Source organism: Aethalodelphis obliquidens, unplaced genomic scaffold, assembly GCF_003676395.1.
Source record: "Aethalodelphis obliquidens isolate GAN/ISIS:26980383/991018 unplaced genomic scaffold, ASM367639v1 scaffold17, whole genome shotgun sequence".
Lineage (NCBI taxonomy): Eukaryota > Metazoa > Chordata > Mammalia > Artiodactyla > Delphinidae > Aethalodelphis > Aethalodelphis obliquidens.
This window is the reverse complement of record NW_020837961.1, coordinates 254,190-273,949: the sequence shown is the minus strand read 5'-3', so window position 1 is coordinate 273,949 and position 19,760 is coordinate 254,190. Positions and strand designations below refer to the sequence as shown.

General features: G+C 44.9%; 1 protein-coding gene across 2 annotated transcripts in view; it reads right to left on the bottom strand.

The window, feature by feature from the left end:
* Positions 1-449: 449 nt before the first annotated feature.
* Positions 450-19,760, bottom strand: part of GUCY1A1 (guanylate cyclase 1 soluble subunit alpha 1) — a 57,687-nt gene continuing 38,376 nt past the window's right edge. For both annotated transcript variants that reach the window (XM_027116796.1, XM_027116795.1), the window contains 6 exons: positions 17,595-17,653; positions 15,584-16,293; positions 13,620-14,105; positions 9,980-10,123; positions 5,168-5,322; positions 450-1,325 (listed from right to left, as the gene is read on the bottom strand). In XM_027116796.1, coding sequence (XP_026972597.1) covers positions 1,124-1,325; positions 5,168-5,322; positions 9,980-10,123; positions 13,620-14,105; positions 15,584-16,293; positions 17,595-17,653 — 1,756 coding nt within the window. In that variant the 3' untranslated portion in view covers positions 450-1,123. The remainder of the gene's footprint in view (positions 1,326-5,167; positions 5,323-9,979; positions 10,124-13,619; positions 14,106-15,583; positions 16,294-17,594; positions 17,654-19,760) is intronic.

Genomic DNA, 19,760 nt, shown 5'->3' with positions numbered 1-19,760 from the left:
ATTCACAGATGTGTACGTAAGACAAAGAGTCCTGATGGTTCCAAGGACATATATACACACCAGAGTGTTGAACACAAACACTTAAAAAGTAAGCTATCAGCAAAAAGAACAAGTCTTATTTCCCACTTCTGAACTTCAGATTTTCCTGATGGAACTTTAATACGGCTCAGCCTGGCAATGGAGGGTGTCTGCTGAAATAGGTCCAAATTACTGCTGTACGTTATGATTCATTCCCTGAATGCTGCCTTTACTCCATATTGCTTCTGGGTAAAGTAAATTAGAATAATATTATTGCATTTTAATGTAGGCTGTAACCCTCTTTTATCCTGAAGGTTATGACACAAAAATGAATTAATAGAAATGAAATTGCTCTTATGAATTAAAATGGCCTTTCCCATATATAGACTTTTTAAAATGTCAAAAAAGGAAATATTTATTGTTACGACACATTACGTTGTGGAGAATATTTTTATAAAATCATCTTTGATATTTACAGAAGAACTACTTTAGATTCATATTGCATCTAACCCATAATGGCTTATTTTCTCTAAAAAAAAGAAAAAAGTGCAACAGAAGAAGCCTCAATCTGTTTTGTTATGTATGCTAACAGTTAAATGAGGAAATGTAACAAAATGCAGACTTGAAAGGTTCAAGGAGCTTAGGGTATCAGACTATGGTTTCTATTCAAAAAGCGTTTTTAAGGCAACCAACACTATGAGAAGCGCTTTGATAACCAGGGTGTTTGGCCAGGGCAGAAGGCAGGCGACTCCACCAGGCTGTACAGGTCACTACAATCGCCCGATATACGAACAAGGCGCTCAGTTCTGAGTATAGGTTATAAGCTATTCTTATATATCAGAAATACTCCCCCAAAGTCACTTTTTGAGGCTTCCTTCTTTCCTTCTTTCTTTCTCTCTCCTCTCTCTTTCTTTTTCACTGAAGAGTTGAACATTGAGGTGAATACATTTTTGTCATGTTAAGTGGAAGGAAAAGCAGGTGGTGACTTAGCTCCCAAAATGTTACCACCGCTCCTGAGCTCACTGCCATCCCAGTGTGCTCTCAGAAGGTCCACACACGCTCCAAGGACTCAAACCCAGAGACTAACAATTGGGTGTGTATTTGGCTAATCTATTCCTGATGCTTTGCCTAAAAAATTGGCATTGGCTTCCTCAACATCTTTCTTCTGGAACCATGGCTTTGAAGTTGTTCCTTGTTGATAAGCTTCCAGAAAATGACAGATTCCAGGAATGTCACTAGGAAAGTTTGGTGGGAGTTCCTCCCTTGATCGAGGTGTAAACACAAAACCAGGACAGTCTTTGAGTAATCTGGAAATATTGAAACACAAATATTAATCATAAAACTTAAGACTGACGTAACTGTCTAGTCAAGAAAAGGTGACATAACTAAAGGAACATTCTTGAGAATATTAATAAACCAGCCATCTTCAGTGTCACTGACAGGAAAAATCCTAATGATGTTTATAAGCATCTTCACAGAAGAACGGCAAGGAGTCAATGCACAGTAACAGAAAGCCCTACCAAATACTGTAGTTCACTCATATTAGGAAAGATAACTATCAAATAGTCTTGTAAAGGTATCATCTATAATCTATAGGACAGTGCAATTCACAGCAGTGAGGAAAAAAAACCCAAACAATGCCAAAAGTCTAATAATACATGAAAATAATGTTACAGAACTGGAGGAGTTGAAAGAGATAAGACATTGTCAATTCATTCCTTTTCTAAATGTTACTGAGAAGTAAGCTTGGGCAAGACCTTGTGAAAGAAAATTCTATATAAGATATATATCTACATATAAAATGTGAGAGTAACTTTGGGATCTCGCAATAGAATTTTTATGAATTCCAGGTTAGTAGGACTTAAGTGAGATTTAGTTGTATATATCGACACTCTACTTACTATCTGATATTTGCAATATATTTTCTTCTTAAATTCTTAAGAATTAAATTTCACCTTAAATTCAGATGTCCTACAGGCTCTTATTATTTGCTGCATTTGTCCATGATGATAAACTCATTTGAAACTCTAATCATTTTGATTAAGTTACTGTCTCCTCTTCCCACTTGCTTCCCTAGCTTTCTGTCAAATGCAAACTTAATAAGCATCTCTCTGATCTATTATTCAGGCCGTGGATGGAAACTGGCTGTAAACCAGCTTCTGCGGAAAATCTCTCCTCGTATCTCCCCTTCCACTCCCCAGTCTGCAGTGAAAAGAGTGACGATGCTGCACGAGACTTGGGGACGCTGACGCCCCTCTGTGTGCTGAGGAAACCGCTGTACAGAGGTGCAGGTCTCGAGGATCACAGACCTCGAGCAGAATACATGGGAGTGTTCAATCAGCTAATTTTTATCAGTGCACCAATAAATATGTAGCCTGCAAAATTATAAGACTAATGAAATGAAGTTTTAGTCATGGATTTGTAAATATTTTGAGTACCTATTATTTTTAAGGCATAGTATTTGGTAATATATAATGAAAAATTACAGAATTCCACACAATTGAAAGTATAAGCTTCAAAGTCTGGTAGATGTAGGTTTGAATAACAGCAAAGATGTCAGATTTCTAGCCTTTCAAATGGGGATTAAAATAATACATGTCTCTTAAGACAGCTGTGAAGATTAAATAAATTGAACAAGATTAATTAAGCATCAATTAGATATCACATAACACCCGTCATATTGGCAACAATCAGTCTGATAATATCAGTCACTGGGAAACAGAAACCTTCAGACACCGTGGATTCTATTGGTACATATTACCAATATATACCAATAGATTGGTGAAACCAATCTGGACAGCTAACTGACGCTTAGTAAAGCCGAAACTGGGTATAGCCCACGATCTGGGAATACCATTCGTAGGTATATTATCTAGACACATATGTTTAAGAATATTTATCAAATCACGTTGTGTAATAATGAAAAACTGGCAATCCTCTAATTACCCATGGATAGAAGACAGACCGGCTTATTTATACTCTAGAATACATATTATGTCACATGCACATATGGGGACATGCTAGATTTATCTCGTACCAGCTTGTGAGAAACAGCTGTTAAACACTCTGGAATTCTGCAAGCCAGTTAAACCATCGGTAGCCTGAAACCTGCCACGGTGATAGTATTTACACCTTAAAAACTGGTAAAAGCTAGAAGTCAGGGAGTATCCACTTCACTCCGCAGGCTGGTTTACCAGCACACCACTGCGTTAGGAATACTGTAAATAAATGAACCAGATTTTTATGAACTGGATTTATATTTCATCAAGAAAAAAATCTCAAAAACATAGTATTGAGTGGATTGAAGGCAAGTTGTAAAAGGGAACGGGTGGAATCTATTTTCCTCTGGTTTTCTTCTTCTATCTGGAGCATTCAGAAGTGGCTTTAAGCCAATCGCTTGAATGTATGAAGAGCCTCGCTCCAGATCGCACATCTGGTAAGCCCTGTGCTGTAGGACATGTCTTCTGCCTACAAATCCCATGCTTTGTAAAGAGACTTACAGATGTTTTGTTCATTAAATCATCTTTTTAAAAAGATCCAAATCTGTAAGAAAAACAGGTTGGAAAAATAAAACCATTTAGAAGAAAGCTTGCGTAAGATCCAAGAATAGTAGCCACAGTCCCAGGGCAGACGCGCACATGTGGAGGGAGGTTTTCTTTACCCTCCTGACCGGACGCGGTTTCCTGCAAGCAGCTGCACCAACTCTCCTAATTTGGTCATCGTCCCATAATCCCTTGTTCTCCTCGTTCCCTGGTGGACTTCAAGTCCTGCTTCTGTGCCACTGGTCAACTTTCCCGCCCGCACGGGGCACCTGCCAGTTTTGTCTTTAATGATCCTGCATCACTGCACGCAAACCTCCCTTTAATCCACTGACCCCAAACTCAAACGATATTGAACCTAGTGTCTGCGTTCTCTGCACTTCAGTAAAAACAAACAAAAATGCGGGAAACTGTCCCCTAGAAGGAAACTCCTCATGACATTTAAAAGAAAGGAATGTCTAATTGCCATTACATTCTAAATTACTGATCAGAATCTGGAAGTGGAAGTTTGAAGGAAATGGATAGTTTTGGTTGTGCGTATGCAGTCTGTGTCCTAAAGTTACATGTGCTTCATAAATATATGAAGGAAGTTAACACTTCCTAATATTATTGTATTGGGAAACGCCATCCCTGAATTCAGTGTACTATCAATAAAGCTCTGCAAAGAAATAATTACCTTTCATATTTGTATAACGTCTCATAGAATCTCCACTTGTCCTGATCTTAAGAAACACAGGATGAGCTGAGATGAGCACCTGAGGGTGTGTCCAGGGCGGGTGAGGAATGTGTCTGTGAAGACGCGGCCTCTGACTTAAGGTCTGATGTGCGAAGGAGGAAAGCAGGGGATGACCCGGGAGAGAAACGCAAAGCACGCATCCTCCATTCAGGAATCGGTTTGGCGAGCGTGATGCATAAAAACGAGGCCGGGTTGCAGGAGATCCATGAAATAAGGAGGGAGTGGAAGAAACCTTGGTGGTAGGGTCTGGCGGGACGCTGGGCAGAGGGAACACGTGAGTCCGTGGTTGCACGTTTAATGTTCTGGCTTGTAAGGCCGGGGGACGGATCTGGCCTGTGCTTCACGAAGAGAACATGGGTACCACGTGGAGGGGAGCCTGGGTGTGAGTAGCGCTGCGTGCAGCACACTCATCTGCAGCGGGGGCGGGGCACGCACGGGGAAGGTGAGGGCATGCCAGGGTGCTGGTCCCAGGAACCAGGTGCACGGAGGCCCTCTACCACCCAGTCAGGAGACTGATGGAGCTTGGCCGGTGGAAGTGGGGGTGTTGGGGGGGGGGGGGAATCAGCTGTTCTAATAGGATCACATTGCCTGTAATGGGCCAATTAGTCACCCGAGCAGAAATACAGGTCAGAGCTTACGAGTGGAGATTCTCAGTGGAGAATCATGGGTCGGGCTGGAGATCAAAGTTCCCGTGAGGCTAACGCGCAGTTTAAAAAAAAAAAGTTAAAGTGAGGATGATACAAGTTATGGCCTTTCTCTTCCTTTAAGATGGTCTAAGCAAGAACAAGTTATGAAGAATGAAACAAACCAACAGACAAACACGAGGACTGCGTATGAATGAAAATAGACTTCAGGCACGGAACGGGATCCATACCTGTAGGTGGTAGGGCTGACGTTGATTTTCCGGGGGACACTGCAGGACTCGAACTTGTTAGCCAAGGTGACGTTATTTCCAAAAAGGCAGTAACGGGGCATCTTAACTCCGACAACTCCGGCAAAAACCGACCCAGAATGCAGTCCAATGCGCATCTGAAAGCAAGAGCAACGCAACGTTCCGGTCACGGGCGAACACTGCTGCTAGTCAGCGCCGGCTGCGTGCCTGTCGAAACCACCGGGCTCCTGGCTCTGCCCACAAGCCCTCCTTCCTCCAAGCCTGCAGCCCATCCCCTCTCCTCGCCACCTCCTCAGCCCCGCCTCTTCACGCTGCTCACAGAGCATCCTTTATCTCAACCGTCCTCAGCATCTGAATCGAAGCCCCCCACGAACGGACCACAGTCACCATGGTGACCAAAGTGCCCGTGGACTGTTGACGTGAACCTGCTCTGTCTGTTGGTGAGAGAGACCTGACTTCCGGCGCCCAGAAGTTGTTTCCCAACGCGGTCGGAGGGGGCCAAGAAGCCAGTGCTCAGGATGCAGAGGGCGGGTTTTTAGGTGTTTTGCTTTAAAAGGGCCTTTGTGCCAAACACTACCTCACTACTCAAATGACCGGGTGCAGAAAGAGAATTGTAATATTTAAGCTGAAAATGACGGAGGAAGCGGAAAGGTGGCATTGCTGACGCCTGCATCACAGTGACTACACACACGTCAGTCAAAAACATCTGGACCCGAGGAAAACCAGAGAGTCCTGCCGCATCAGGATAGGCTGAGGCAAACGCTGAGGCACCCTGAAAGCTATCAATGATCTGGAGAGCGGTTAAGACAACGTTTTAAAGTGGGATCTTCCGGGAGCTCCAAATACTGGCCGATCTCAGAGGAGGTACAGATTTTAAATTACTGCTGCAACGAAGCAAGTTAAAGGGGGGATGTTTCAAATGACAGCCAGATACCGTGCACGTTACTTTCGGTTCTGTTTAGCTGACCATTTGAAACAAGTTTTATTAGATGTGCGTATTGTACACAGAGGCCAAGTACTCAGTGACTTAGATGTCCTTTAGAATCCAGAAGACTCCAGATCTCCCTAGTTTTACAGCTAATTTCAGATCTCGTCTAGAAACTTCTGAGAATCATTGGCTTATAACATGTCAAATCATGAATTCTGCAAAATTTTCAAACAAAAGCCCTACATCATGAATCAGGAAATTTGTATTAGAAACCAAAATTGTGCTGATGGCTGGTGCTCTGACCTACAATATTATATTAGTTTCAGGCGCACAACACAGTTATTCCATATTTTATAGATTACACTCCCCGCAGAGTTGTCATAAAATAACTGTACTCGCTGTGCGGTCCATGACATCCTCGTAACTTACTTATTTTGCACCCAGTTGTCTGTACATCTAACCCTCACTCCCACGTTCCCCTTCCTCCACCCGCTTCCCTCTGGGACCACTGGTTTCTTCTCTGCATCTGGTAATCTGACTTTCTCTAAACCTCCAAATCTCCCTTGTACTCTTTCCTCACCTAAAAAATGCAGGGTTGGATTCTTTTTAAAGTTCCTTCTTCATCCAGGTTTTACTTTAAGCAGAAAAACATAAATGTCTATTACATTCTGGCTTTTTCTTCCTTAGGAGACTACGGTTCTATATGTAAACGCTATGACAGTGAACAATGTCGACACATAAAATAAGGTGACAAAAGGCTCTCTTCTGCTTACAAATATCAGGCAGAATTTTAGAAGTTTTTACTGATTTTGGGCACTCTTCTGGTTAAATCAGTTTCTCTTTGTACCTAGTCACTCTAGCTTTTTTTTTTTTTTAACATCTTTATTGGGGTATAATTGCTTTTCAATGGTGTGTTAGTTTCTGCTTTACAACAAAGTGAATCAGCCATACATACACACATGTTCCCATATCTCCTTCCTCCTGCGTCTCCCTCCCTCCCACCCTCCCCATCCCACCCCTCCAGGCAGTCACAAAGCACCGAGCTGATCTCCCTGTGCCATGCGGCTGCTTCCCACTAGCTATCTACCTTACGTTTGGTAGTGTATATATGTCCGTGCCTCTCTGTCGCTCTGTCACAGCTTTTAATACGACAAGTTTACCATGGCGTTTTACTGTTTCTTTTGCATAATTAATATGGAAATGCGTAAACATTTCCTCTTCGTAAACATCCAAACAACGCAGACAAAGCCAGTGTCTCTGCTTCCTCCCCTGCCCCCCAACTCCCCTCCCCCAGCCCTGAATCTCACTCTCAACCCCAAAGCTTCCTCATACGGGAACTTTTCAAATTTACAAGCACAATAATGGTCCAAAGTTTAACAGGCCCGTCACGCCCCCAGTGGAAACCTGCTGGGGAGTCTCCCCTTTGGGGCCACTTTTGATGTAGCCCCTCTGCACTCAGGTTCTGGGGCTGGGAGGGAGGCTCCCAGAGCCTGTGTCGGAGTTCACTCTGCATCTTCTGACTCAGCCTGGCCCTGGTCTCCATCATGAGATAGCGTCCACCCACCCACCGTCTTCCAAGCCTCAGTGGGTGGACGTTAGTGAGGAAGTCGGTAGGAATAAGTGCATAGATGGTTTGTACATACGACACGCTGGAGAAAACATAGAGTTTGTAAAGAAAAAAAGGAAATATTTCCTATTCTTTCACTGTGATTCCATGCCGTGGGGCAGGAGGGTAAGAAACACATGACTCCAAATCGGCATCCGTGAGAGGCTCGACTACTCTTGTCTAGCAGTGAATTGTGGATGCCTTTTCATAATGTTGTTATACAGATTTTAAATAAGATGATGCTTAAGTCACAATCTGCTCCCTGTGATACACGTTAGTGCTTCTCTCTCTACTGAAACTACTCTGCACTTCTGCGTCTGTGATATTTCATGAGTAGCCCCTAAGGCTGTCAGGTATTTCCTAGGACTGCAGGTCAATACAAAGAAAAAGGTGGTTTCACACCTGACTTTACAGCTCAGTAAAGCTAAACTATTATCACCCAGGTAATTATCTTTGAAACTAGTTATAAATAATTCTTGCAATTGCAAAACTCTAAAAGTGTATTTCTACAAATATCAAAAAACCCCCATGCCACTAACCCCCCTGCCCCAAACATACACATCTTATTACAAAATCCATTTATGTGGAGATCACTGGTTTTATTATTAATCGGGATATTTTAAGCCTTTACTTTGATGCTCTGAGTTTCCTCACCAAAAAAAGACAAAACAACAACAACAAAACACAAAAAAACACATAATTCTCTTCTAAAAAAGTATAGAAATTAAGCATCTGGAAAAGTCAGATACTGTGAAACTTTTCAAGCACAGTGGAAAATTATGTCGCGCTCTTCCTATTGAAACCTGGGGTCTCAGTCTTCTCCCCTGTGGGCAGGCTTAGGGTTGCTGTGACCATTAGGACAAAATGGATGTGTCACAGTGTATCTCCTCAGGCCAGGGCATAAAGGCCATGCAGTGGAGGCAGACCTGTTCACCGGGACGTGGCCCCTATGTAAGAAGTGGGACGGCCCTGAGGCTGCCCCAGCAGAGCGTGACAGGTGAGCACCTGGGCTGATAGTCCCAGCCGGGCCCCGCCCTCCACCAGCCCCACCCAGGGAACCAGGCCGGCCAGGGAAGCTCTGGTTCAAGTGGTGTAATCCCAGCTACCTGACGCGCCCTCGACCGCTGAGGTGCCGGATGCTGTGAGAAATGACGAGGTATTCCTGCTTTGCCTCATCCAAATTCCGACGCACAGAATCAGTGCAAAATCAAAGCTCTGTTGTTTTACGCCACTAATTTTAGGGAAGTGTGTCACACATCGGTATATAACTGGGATGAGGGTTGACTTAGAAGATAGTTGTGAAGGCTTACACATACGGCTTCTATTAACAGTGGAGACAGCCCTGGCTAAACTTCTAATTTTTTTCCTCCTTCTCTCTCTATTTTATATCATGCCATATAGGATTCCATATTACTTCAAAGACCCATTTCTGAAGGTCATCAACTGAGACTGTTCTATGGCAGACTCACTTCAAGTGGGACAAATAAGGATATTCCACTCACGTTTTATCTATTAAATCAATGGTTAGCATGTTAATTTTATTTTCTCATCTGCTATAAGACATTATTGTTCTGGGATATGGCTCGTCTAGAAATTTTAGAATTTTATGTGTCCTGGAAAATACTGGTGGGTTAGCAGCCCACTTCATTCTCGTGTAATTCCTCCCCTGCAGGGCTCAAAAAACTAAGCATTCCATTTTCCAAAGTCCCTTGAAGGTTCTAGATGTACTTAGGTGTGGTGAATCGGAAGCCCTTGCCTGAGCTCTGGAAACCTGCATTTCTGCCTGCACTCCCGGTGTGAGCACGGCTGGGGAAGCCTTTGTGTTCTCTCTCCCCTGCTTAGCAGGGAGCCCAGTGGCCAGTCATTCATTTTGGAAGAGTCGTGATGCGGTATTTCCACGCTGCTGATGCAATTACAGTAGCTGCAACTTTCCTCTGCAGCCAGCAGTGGACGCAGCTGCTTTCCGAGCACAGTGGTTCCCTGCCTGGCTGTGGCTGTGTGGTTCTGGAACCAGCTTCCAGGTCACGGAGGAAGCTGTGGTTCTGAAGTGCGGGTTTGGGAACCATGTTTTCAAAGCTCAAGCCATGGGTGGCGTCTCTGGTCTCTAAGTGATCTGTAAGCCATTTAACACCGCGTAGTAAAGCAAGCTGGAGATTCGCTCTCTGCCCCTAAACCCTGAGGGACGCACCATTCTGTTGGGATCTAACTAACCAGCATTTACTGTCCTGACATCTCCTGGCCAGGACGTGATACGCCTCACCTTGATGGGCTCTCCGTGGGGAGACACCACTTCATCAGACAGCTCCATCATCTTCAGGGCCATCAGTGCGATCCGAACAGCGTGGGTGTCGCTCTCTTTGTGCAAGCCCCCAGCCACACAGTATGCATCGCCGATGGTCTCCACCTACGCACAACAGATTCTCCACGTTACAAGCAGAAGCTGAGGAAGCACCACAGGGCATATCATAGAGCAGAAATTAAGAATCATGCAGCAGACACCTCAGCGCTCAGGGCCAATGGAACATCAGAGCAAATCGCAGACTCTTGGAAAAGGCTTTCCTTCCCAGGACACGCACAAGGTGAGCGGCAGTGCCGCGCTGTGAACACAGTTTCGGGAGGGCTTCTACTCCCAGGATCGCCACTGACTCACCACCTCCTTTCCCCACCACGTGAAAGGGCCTTGTAGAAGCAAATGACGTACTTTGGGTTTATACTAAACTGTTTAAGATACTGGGTGATTTTATACCCTCTCAGCATAAAATACAGCTTTCTGAACAAAGTCACTACTGAGTCAAGGCCCTATGAATTTATTAAGGATGTGCCTGGTTAAAACTGTCATTTTAGCTTTTCAAAAGGACATTTGGGGTTGTCATAGCAACGCTAATCGCAAAGTGTAGAAACCAAGGTGTCAAGCCCAGAGGCAGACAATGGTGACTGGAAGCTATTGGAAATCAGGCTCTTCTGTAAATTTCATGTACATTACTATCATTGTCATGATTGCTGTTGCTATGCCTGATTTTTATCTGTCGGTGACCCTGAGTACAGAAAGCTAATGGTTACTTTAAATCCACAAGTAAGCCACCAATTTGTAATAGGTACATTTTTCTCCTCTAAATATTAATTGTAACTTATCAGATCATATCACTGTTCTGATCCAGAGCTTCCAATCTAGGGGGACGGAGACGAGAGAGGAGAAGAGAATGGGGACAAATTTCAGTGACTCCCTATTTCATGCAGAATAAATGCCGGGGCCCTTAACATGCCCCCCCAAGTTCTTGCCCTGCCTTTCTGCTGTCCCCAATCCATCTCCTAACTCTCCCTCTTGCGCACTGTGTTCCAAGCCAGTGGCCACCTGTTTCCCCTCAAACATACCAAACACTTGCTACTCCTCGGTCTGGAACAGTCTTCCTGCAGATGGCCACCTGGTGTGTCCCTGGTCTCCTCGGGCCCTGCTGACACCCACCTGGCGAGGAAGCCCGATCCCGCCCACGGCCCGTACCGGCTCCATTTCCTACCAGGAGAGCACACCAACAGGGATGCTGTTGGAGTTATGCCCGTTTGTTGGCTTTTCTCCCAGTAGGACACAAGCTCTCAGAGTCTGTCTCATCAACTCCTCCATCACTGGGGCCCAGGCTGTTCACTAAGGACACAGCCCGGCGGCCGGGCATCCCGAGAGCATCTCCTCAGCACTACAGCAGAGAAGCGCTCAGGCTAACGGCTCACCTGTCACAGGGCTCAGGAAGTGTTACTAAGTAGGAGAAGGGCACCCTCGCCCCTACTGGGTGTTGGGTGCTGTCCTCTGTGCTGCTGCAGCCCCTGCAGAGGTGAGAGTGGTATCGCGTCCCCAGTGTCACAGGGAATCTGCCCTGTGCGTCTCTGTGTGTCCCTCCTCTGCCCGCCCCCTGCCGTGGACTCTTTTCACAGGGACTGTACCCCCTCCCACGCTGGCCAACGCTGGAGGACCAGTAAGGATGTGCTGAAACAACAGACAGATACACACTCAAATAAGCAGAAAATGACCGAGAGATTGAAAGACAGAAAGGAAGTGTAACTGAATGAAGTCTTGGTCCAGCCGGGTCCTGGAATAAACAAGCCTGACTGTTCCTTGGAAGCCACCACGGGCACAGGTCAGCCCCTGATGAACACTTTCTATATCTTAAGGTTATTCCGAGGTGAGGACTCTCCCCCGTTTGTTCACAGCATCTCCAGGTGTTTCCACGCGGAGTCGGCATGAAGAGCAGGTGAAACGAGGATGCAGACTCTCTGGCTGGGGCTGCGGCTGGGCCCCCAGGGGTCTCTGCGCCCGCACCCTCATCGTGAGGTACAAGATTCTGACCACTGGGGAGAATGACCCATATTTTAAAGTTTCAACAGGGCGAACCGTGCAGCAGCGGGCAGCCACAGCAGTTTGCAGAAGACAGGGAGACCTCCCAGTTCTGAGAGGAGATATTCTCAAGGCATAAACTGTCTACAAATAAATACAGTGAATTCCACAAGAGGCCATGAGGCTTAACCTAAGTGAAGCCAATTATTTTATCTGTAATTATGCATGGACCTCTTTTTTCCTAAGGGAATCATAGCTCTGTCTGGAATTTCCTGTTACAAATTTTTTAAAAGGCAAGTTTGACTTCGAGCATCTAGATTGGAACAAAGGAGGGGCTTATAGAGTCCCATAAATCATTTTTGTTTCCTCTTTAATCATTTATTTGTTTTCATGTTGCATTAAGCTCTGAAATGCCAGAATTTTACGTGGCAAATTAAAAGATGATTCAAGCCACAGAAATGAGAAGCATGCTTTATTCCTTATGCCAGTATTTAGGACAACGTAAAATACTTTAAATCAGCAAGAAAATATGTTTTACTTCTAAAGAAATAAGCTGAACACAAAGTGTCTTCATTGGTTCTCTTAGTAACAAAAGTTACATTTAAAAAATAGTTTATTATGTTTCAGGGACAATCTCCGTGCAGCCTCGGAGCCTAGAATGATGGCTGCTACCCTGCAGGCACTCAGTGCCTGCTGGCTGATGAAGGACAGATTATTTTTTTTACCGTAATCTTTGTAACAGTCGTGTTCACGAAGATTACGGGACATAATGCATGTTATTCATGCATATAAACTCTGTGGGAGGGTATTATATCCTCTGTTTCAGAAATGAGGAAGGTTATTTAACTTTCTCTGCTTACAAAGCCAATAAGGCAGTAAAGGAGATTGGAAGACAGCCCTCCTTCTGCCCTCGGCCTGGGTACAGTAACCCCCTAAGCCGCTGACTTGGGTTTCTCTTCCCCGGCTGTGAAAAGGATCCCGTTACCCTGTACTGAATGAATCCGTTCGAAGACAATTTGTGCAGTCCTCGTGCTTCTTTCCTTCTGCAGACAGAAAGGATACGTCCTCCCTGTGCAAGGCTGACCTTGAAACATCTCACCTTAACAGTTCATCTCGGGTCTCACAGTCGAGGCTCAGGCTCACTGTCTTTTTTTTTTTTTTTTGCGGTACGCGGGCCCCTCACTGTTGCGGCCTCTCCCGCTGCGGAGCACAGGCTCCGGACGCGCAGCCCCAGCGGCCATGGCTCACGGGCCCAGCCCCTCCGCGGCATGTGGGATCTTCCCGGACCGGGGCACGAACCCGCGTCCCCCGCATCGGCAGGCGGACTCCCAACCGCTGCGCCACCAGGGAAGCCCAGGCTCACCGTCCTTTAAACTTCCCCTCTCTGAGGGTCCGAGGCCCGCCCCTCGCTCTGTCGCCCCTGCACTCTGTGCTTGTTCTTTGGCACAAGCTCGTCCTTTCTGGAATGCGCGGCTTCGGAGCCCTTTCGGGCCGGAGGCCACGCGCACGGCCGAGGCACGCCGCCTGCTCCCGGGCTGGGGCCCCCGGCCTCGCCCTGCCCCCCGCAGGCCCCTACCTTGTAGACGTCCAGCTCCCCGCACTGCCGGTCGAAGCGGGTGTAGAGCGCGTTGAGCATGGTGATGACCTGCAGCGGGGAGCACTGAGAGCAGATGGCCGTGAAGCCCACGATGTCCGAGAAGAGCATGGTGACGTCGCCAAACCGCTTGGCCTGCACGGCTCGGCCCTGCCACAGCTGCTGCGCCACCTCGCAGGGGAAGATGGAGCACAGGAGGTCCACCGTCTTCCGCTTCTCCTCCTCCAGGGCCTGGTGGGCCTGCTCCAGCGTGGCCTTGAGCTTGCCCAGCCTCTTCTTCAGGCCGTCCTGCGCCCTGGCCTGCTCTCCGATCAGGACCACGTCCCGCAGTGCGTTGTGGATGGGGATGTCCGAGAGGTAGAGCCCCCGGCCCGTGAAGTCCTCCAGTCTGTCCACGCAGGGCGAGCCCAGGAACAGGATGGCGCTGGACTCCACCATGTAGATCATCTGGCCTTTGAGGTCCATCACCTGCGTAGGAAGAGGCACCAACCGTTGTGGCCTATTCAAGTTCCCAACACCTTTTTGAGACAAAAGGTGAGGCGGGTACAGGGATAATCCCCTTGGTTTTTGTGGCTGTACCGTGAGGCTTGCGGACCTCAGTGCCCCGACCAGGGATCGAACCTGTGCCCCCTGCGGTGGAAGCGTGGAGTCCTAACCCCTGGACCGCCAGGGAAGTCCCTCCTTTTATTTTTAGACTTGATTTTTTTCTACTGGTCAACAAAAACAATATGCTTTCTTAGCGTTGCAATTTACTATGAATTCTAAAATGCATGCAGACATTCGGAGGATACACTGCAGTACAGGCTACACAGAAATCATGATTTTCAATCAACAGAGCCCCAAATTCTTGCTTCAGGGCTTTCTCACTATGTGGCATGCTGATGCTTCTGCTACTGCATTCTGTGGACAGCAGCAGAAAGGATGGCACAAGGAGCCCTGAGCGAGGGGGCTTCGTGTGTTTGTCCTGGATGACAGGGTTACTTGTGTGAATGAGACAAACGTGTACATGTGTGTTCACGGCAGCAAAGTGGAAGGCAGCCCAGGTGTCCTTCAATAGTGAACGGTTAAACGGAAAACCACACGATGGGATACGACACAGCCTTTGAAAACGTGGAACAGACAGGTATCTAATGACATGGCAGGAGGCCCATAGGTATCGTTTAGTGATTAAAAAAAAAAAGTTGTAAATAGTATATTTTGTTTTAAACAAAAATGTGTAAAATTAATGTTTTTGAGTTTGCAATGAACATCTTTAAGTATTACCTATTTTTTAAACACTTAGCTATACTACTTTTATGATAAAGAGTAATAAAGCTGTTTTCATTTGGGGGGGACAGACAGCATGTCTGCTGGTTTACATGTGTCCAGAAGTTAGACGCGTCGTAAGCCTTTCTTTGAGTTCGCTTGTACTATCGGCTGTGATTTCCCAAACATTTTTCTAAATCATTACCATGGTTATCTATTATGAGAGCAGAACATTTTCCCCCACATTCTCTAACAGTTAAGCAAACAAGTTATTGATTTTTTTCCATGTCTATTAAATATTGAAAAAATCCATTTAGTTGCCGCCTGTAAGAAACAAGTTGTTTCTTTGTTGTAGAATCCCTCTTATCATTCCAAATTAAGTCAGCTATTTCATGATGACTGAAACCATACTTTTACATCAATATTTTTCTAATGCAGTTATAAAATACTCCATAAAGATTGTAAAAGGTAGACTGCATTCAACAAATATCTGTGCAGTGATGGCTTAAGTAAGCAAACGAATGCAGAAAGAATCTTGTCTTAAATTTATTCCACCCTTCGAAGTGTTCTAGAATTGTCTTAAACAGAAATGCTGTATTAAAACATCTCAAGTAATGCGTATATTTTCACCTTTTTTATTTCTAGTCTTTAAATATGAAACAACGGATTCCATATTCACAACAGTGTAACGTTCTTCTTACCCTGGAAGATTTCTTCACGGCGTTGTCCCACCTCCTCACGCGGACCACAAACTGCATGTTCAACATGGTCATGATTCCGCTGAAGTTCTGGCTGATTTTTGGAGTGAGAATCTCGAAGTACTCGTCAAAATGAGGCTTCCCTTGCACGTCTCTCCTGCTCATCAGCCTTCTGATGCCGTTGCCCAACTGCAGGATGGTCATGTCTCTGTCCAGCATGAAATGGAAGGGGAAGGTCTTGCAGAAGAGCGAGGTGGGGATCACCAGCGAGGACGGGGGCTTCCCCGGGGGTGGGGCCGGCCGGGGGGTCTTGACGTGGACGGAGTAGAGCAGGCAGGGCTGGTCCATGAACTCGCTGCAGTGCTGGTGGAAGCAGGGGGGCGTCGAGGACACCTCCACTTCGGTCTCGTACAGGATGCGAGCAGCTGCCTTAACGATGCCGGGGAGAATCAGGGAAGTGATCCTCTTGGGGAAGAAATAGTAAACATTTAAGAAATCGGGATCTTTATCCAGGCACAGGATGGACGCGTCCTCAAACCTGCCCTTCTTCTCTGCTTCCTGGCAGTGACTGCTCTGTCTCAGAAGGGTGCTGAAGCTGTTTAAGAAGTCTTTCAGGGTTCCTCCGACCACCCCTAGGATGTATTCATCTTCTTCGTAGCATATTTTAAAAAGCTCCTCACCGAGGGATTCTCTGATGATCTCCACTGGGACTCCTGAAAGCACATAATACATTTTCTGCCGTATCAAATGCGCCATCTTAGCAGAGATGTGCTGTTACTGGTGTTAATATTGTTCTATCTGACGAGTTAGTTTGCTTTATATCGGCTAGTAAGATTTCCAACCAAAATTAACTACCCGTGTTTAAATTATCTACATAAATTAGTTTCTAGAATTTGGACAACTCCTAATATGAATCCCAAGTCAGTTAATTAGGAAAGAATGATCAACTGAGTATAATATATGACTTTTTATCTCCCTGAAGCTTAACTATAAAAGAGCAATTGGAATCACAGGACCAAGTCCATTTCAGAAAAAGCTCTCCCACCTTGTTAACAACGGAAACAGTGGTACATGTTGCTGAAGGGGTCTTGGCCCCCTTGGAGTATAAGCATCAGACACAGGAATTAATCTAAATCACTGGTGGTGAAACTCAATTTTGTCATTTTTCCCTAGAGACGATATGAAGTAATTTTTTTCCAGTAAAACAGCATTCTTGTTTGATGTTACCTGACTGAATAGGTGTTTGGAATATATTATCTACTTTCCACAGCTTCTCCCTCTAATGTCCTTTGTTCTTTACACTCTGTGTACCACATTCTTCTCATCTGTGACTTAGGGAAACCCGAGTGCCCTGTCCACAGCACTGCCATGGCGGGGTTGGCGGGCACGTTAGGATCGCGCCTGACCCGGAGGAAGGGCTCAGTACAAGTCAGCCATCGCCACTGTCATCATCATCATCATCAAGTTCTTCATATCTGGTACTTTGAGAAACATCTAACCTGTTGGTTCATGTACTCAAACTTTGGAAAGGACAGTATGACAGAGTCACTCATCTGCTTGTTTCCTCCAAACTAGGATTACTATGAGAGCGCTGCTCACCTTTTTTCCCATGATTGCTTCCACCCTTTAAAAAAATTACTTCTTTTACTTTGCTGAGTAGAATTTTTCATGCATAAATGAGGAACACTTAAAGTTCAAGACCAAAGCCTGTGAACGCCTATGAGTCAGCCTCCCACGCAGCTTTATCTACTTCTCAGCAAATAAACATTGTAAGAAGAGGAAACGTTTGAGGTCAAACAAAGACATACAGTACGAAAAAGTTATTCTTTGTGTTAACACAAAACATGATATTGAACATTTCACACTGGGAGCTACCAACAAATATGAATATTTTAAAGAAAATATTTGTTCTCCAGCTAAATATTTTCTAGGAATAGAAAATCTTTGTTTACAGGTAAAACATTAGTTCTACAAGTATAATTATTTCCTAATTGCATCTACTTAATTCTATTACCTGCTGCAATCGCTTGGTCTGCCATTATTTTTTCAAAGTCTTCTCTTTCCAAAGATTTCCTGAAATTATTTCAATATCTTAAATTATAAACTGACAAGTGAATGCTAAAATTTCAGATTATAACATACAGGAATGATGACAGAAAATAATTTAAATTACCTTTTACTTTATTATCCACTCCTGAGGCAAATCTTGACTGTCAAGTTTACAGGAAAGGAGCAGTGACATGTACAAACCCAAAACGATGCTGGAAAAACCCCGAATATACCTGATTTCGAGTGTTTCATCATTTCTTATAAAGTACATTTACCTTTGAAGCTAACTTCATATTGGCTAATAGTATAGAGGCTGTACTGGCAGAAAACCAGTGGTATGAAATGGCCAGGAAAAGATGATAATAAGTCAGCATGGGGTTTTCTGATAACCCAGCCAAGAAGAAAAATCCCTGCACTGAGGGATTTCACTTTTAAGTAAGTTCTTAATTATTTTCTAAAGCAAATACATAGTACAACCTGCTTTTGAGTTTTTGGTCCTATATATTTAACTCTCAGACATCATTGCATTAAACTTCTATCCTTGATCTTCCATAAAAGTCAGTAACTAAAGAAACCTATTCCTATTCAGTTCTGCGCTGCCTTACGTAGAACAAAAGTTGATAATATAACAGCATACATTTTGACTGATAGGTTTTTGTAATTTCAACTGTTTGCCTAATTGTTTTTTGATGATTTCTGACAGTGAAGACTGATTATGACCAAATTTGCCAAACTACTGAAGTGATTAAAAGACACCCAAGTTCTACGTGTGGTTCAGCTTGCCATTAGACAAGCCAAGAGGAAACAGGCATGAATTTAAAATGTTAAAAAGATTTCAGTAAAGCTCGATACATGTAGAGAAGTTTCAAAAGGAAATATTTTTGAGAAGGAAATTGCTCTGTTGGCTACTTGATTGCATAAAGGTATACTGCTTATAATTATTTAAAATACTAGGTTGCTAGAAATATATATTTCTGTATGTTCTTATCTAAATAGTTTGAATTACATCTAGTTTGAATCTAGAGACCCCCCGACTCTTTGTTATATATTATGTTACGTTTTCAGTCTTTACATTTGCTCCTTCTTCTCCCTTAAGCAACTTCTGGGTTTTTCTCTAAAGAAGGAGAGCAAAGCTGCTCAGAGACCTCTTCTGCTAACTCCCAGCAAAGCTTAGCTAATCCAAACAACACATAGTGCGATTCAAAATAAGCTCCCTGGGCCTCCCTGGTGGCACAGTGGTTAAGAATCCGCCTGCCAATGCACGGGACACGGGTTCGAGCCCTGGTCCGGGAAGATCCCACATGCCGCGGAGAAACTAAGCCTGTACGCCACAACTACTGAGCCTGTGCTCTAGAGCCTGCGAACCACAACTACTGAAGCCCGCGCGCCACAACTACTGAAGCCCACGAGCCACAACTACTGAGCCTGTGCGCCACAACTACTGAAGCCTGTGCGCCTAGAACCCGTGCTCTGCAACAAGAGAAGCCACCGCAATGAGAAGCCCGCGCACTGCAATGAAGAGTAGCCCCCGCTCGCTGCAACTAGAGAAAGTCCAAGCGCAGCAATGAAGACCCAATGCAGCCAAAATAAATAAATTTATTTAAAAAAACCCCAAAAACAAAATAAGTTCCCTCTCTTTACCCTCAAAAAAAAAAAAAAAACAACAAAAAAAAACGAGAAGCTGTAAGCCTGCATGGACACCAGCAAATGTGCATATATTGTACACAGAGACACGCACACCAGCCACAAGTTCACACGTGATGCTGTGATGTGATCAAAAGGTCCTAGAGAAAGAAACACACCCAAAGCTCTCTGTGCAACCAACCTAAAGAGGTATCATAACGGGTTGTACTAAAACTCATTCACTTCACAGAGGTGGCGGACAGGGCATTTAAGGTACCCTCAGCGGGCAGCAAACTGACTGCGGTAGAAACAGCAGCTGACCTGCCAGAAAGATGGGGAGAAAGGCCCAATGTCCCGAAGAACTAAAGAAAGACAGCAGAGAGAAGCCATTTAGCATATCAGCAGGCAGTCTCCTAAGAAAAAAGGTTCTTCATCTTATTTCAACAGTGGAATAGTGATGAGGACAATTTAAAAGTGTGAGCAGCTCTAAGAAGTCAGGGAAGTGGTC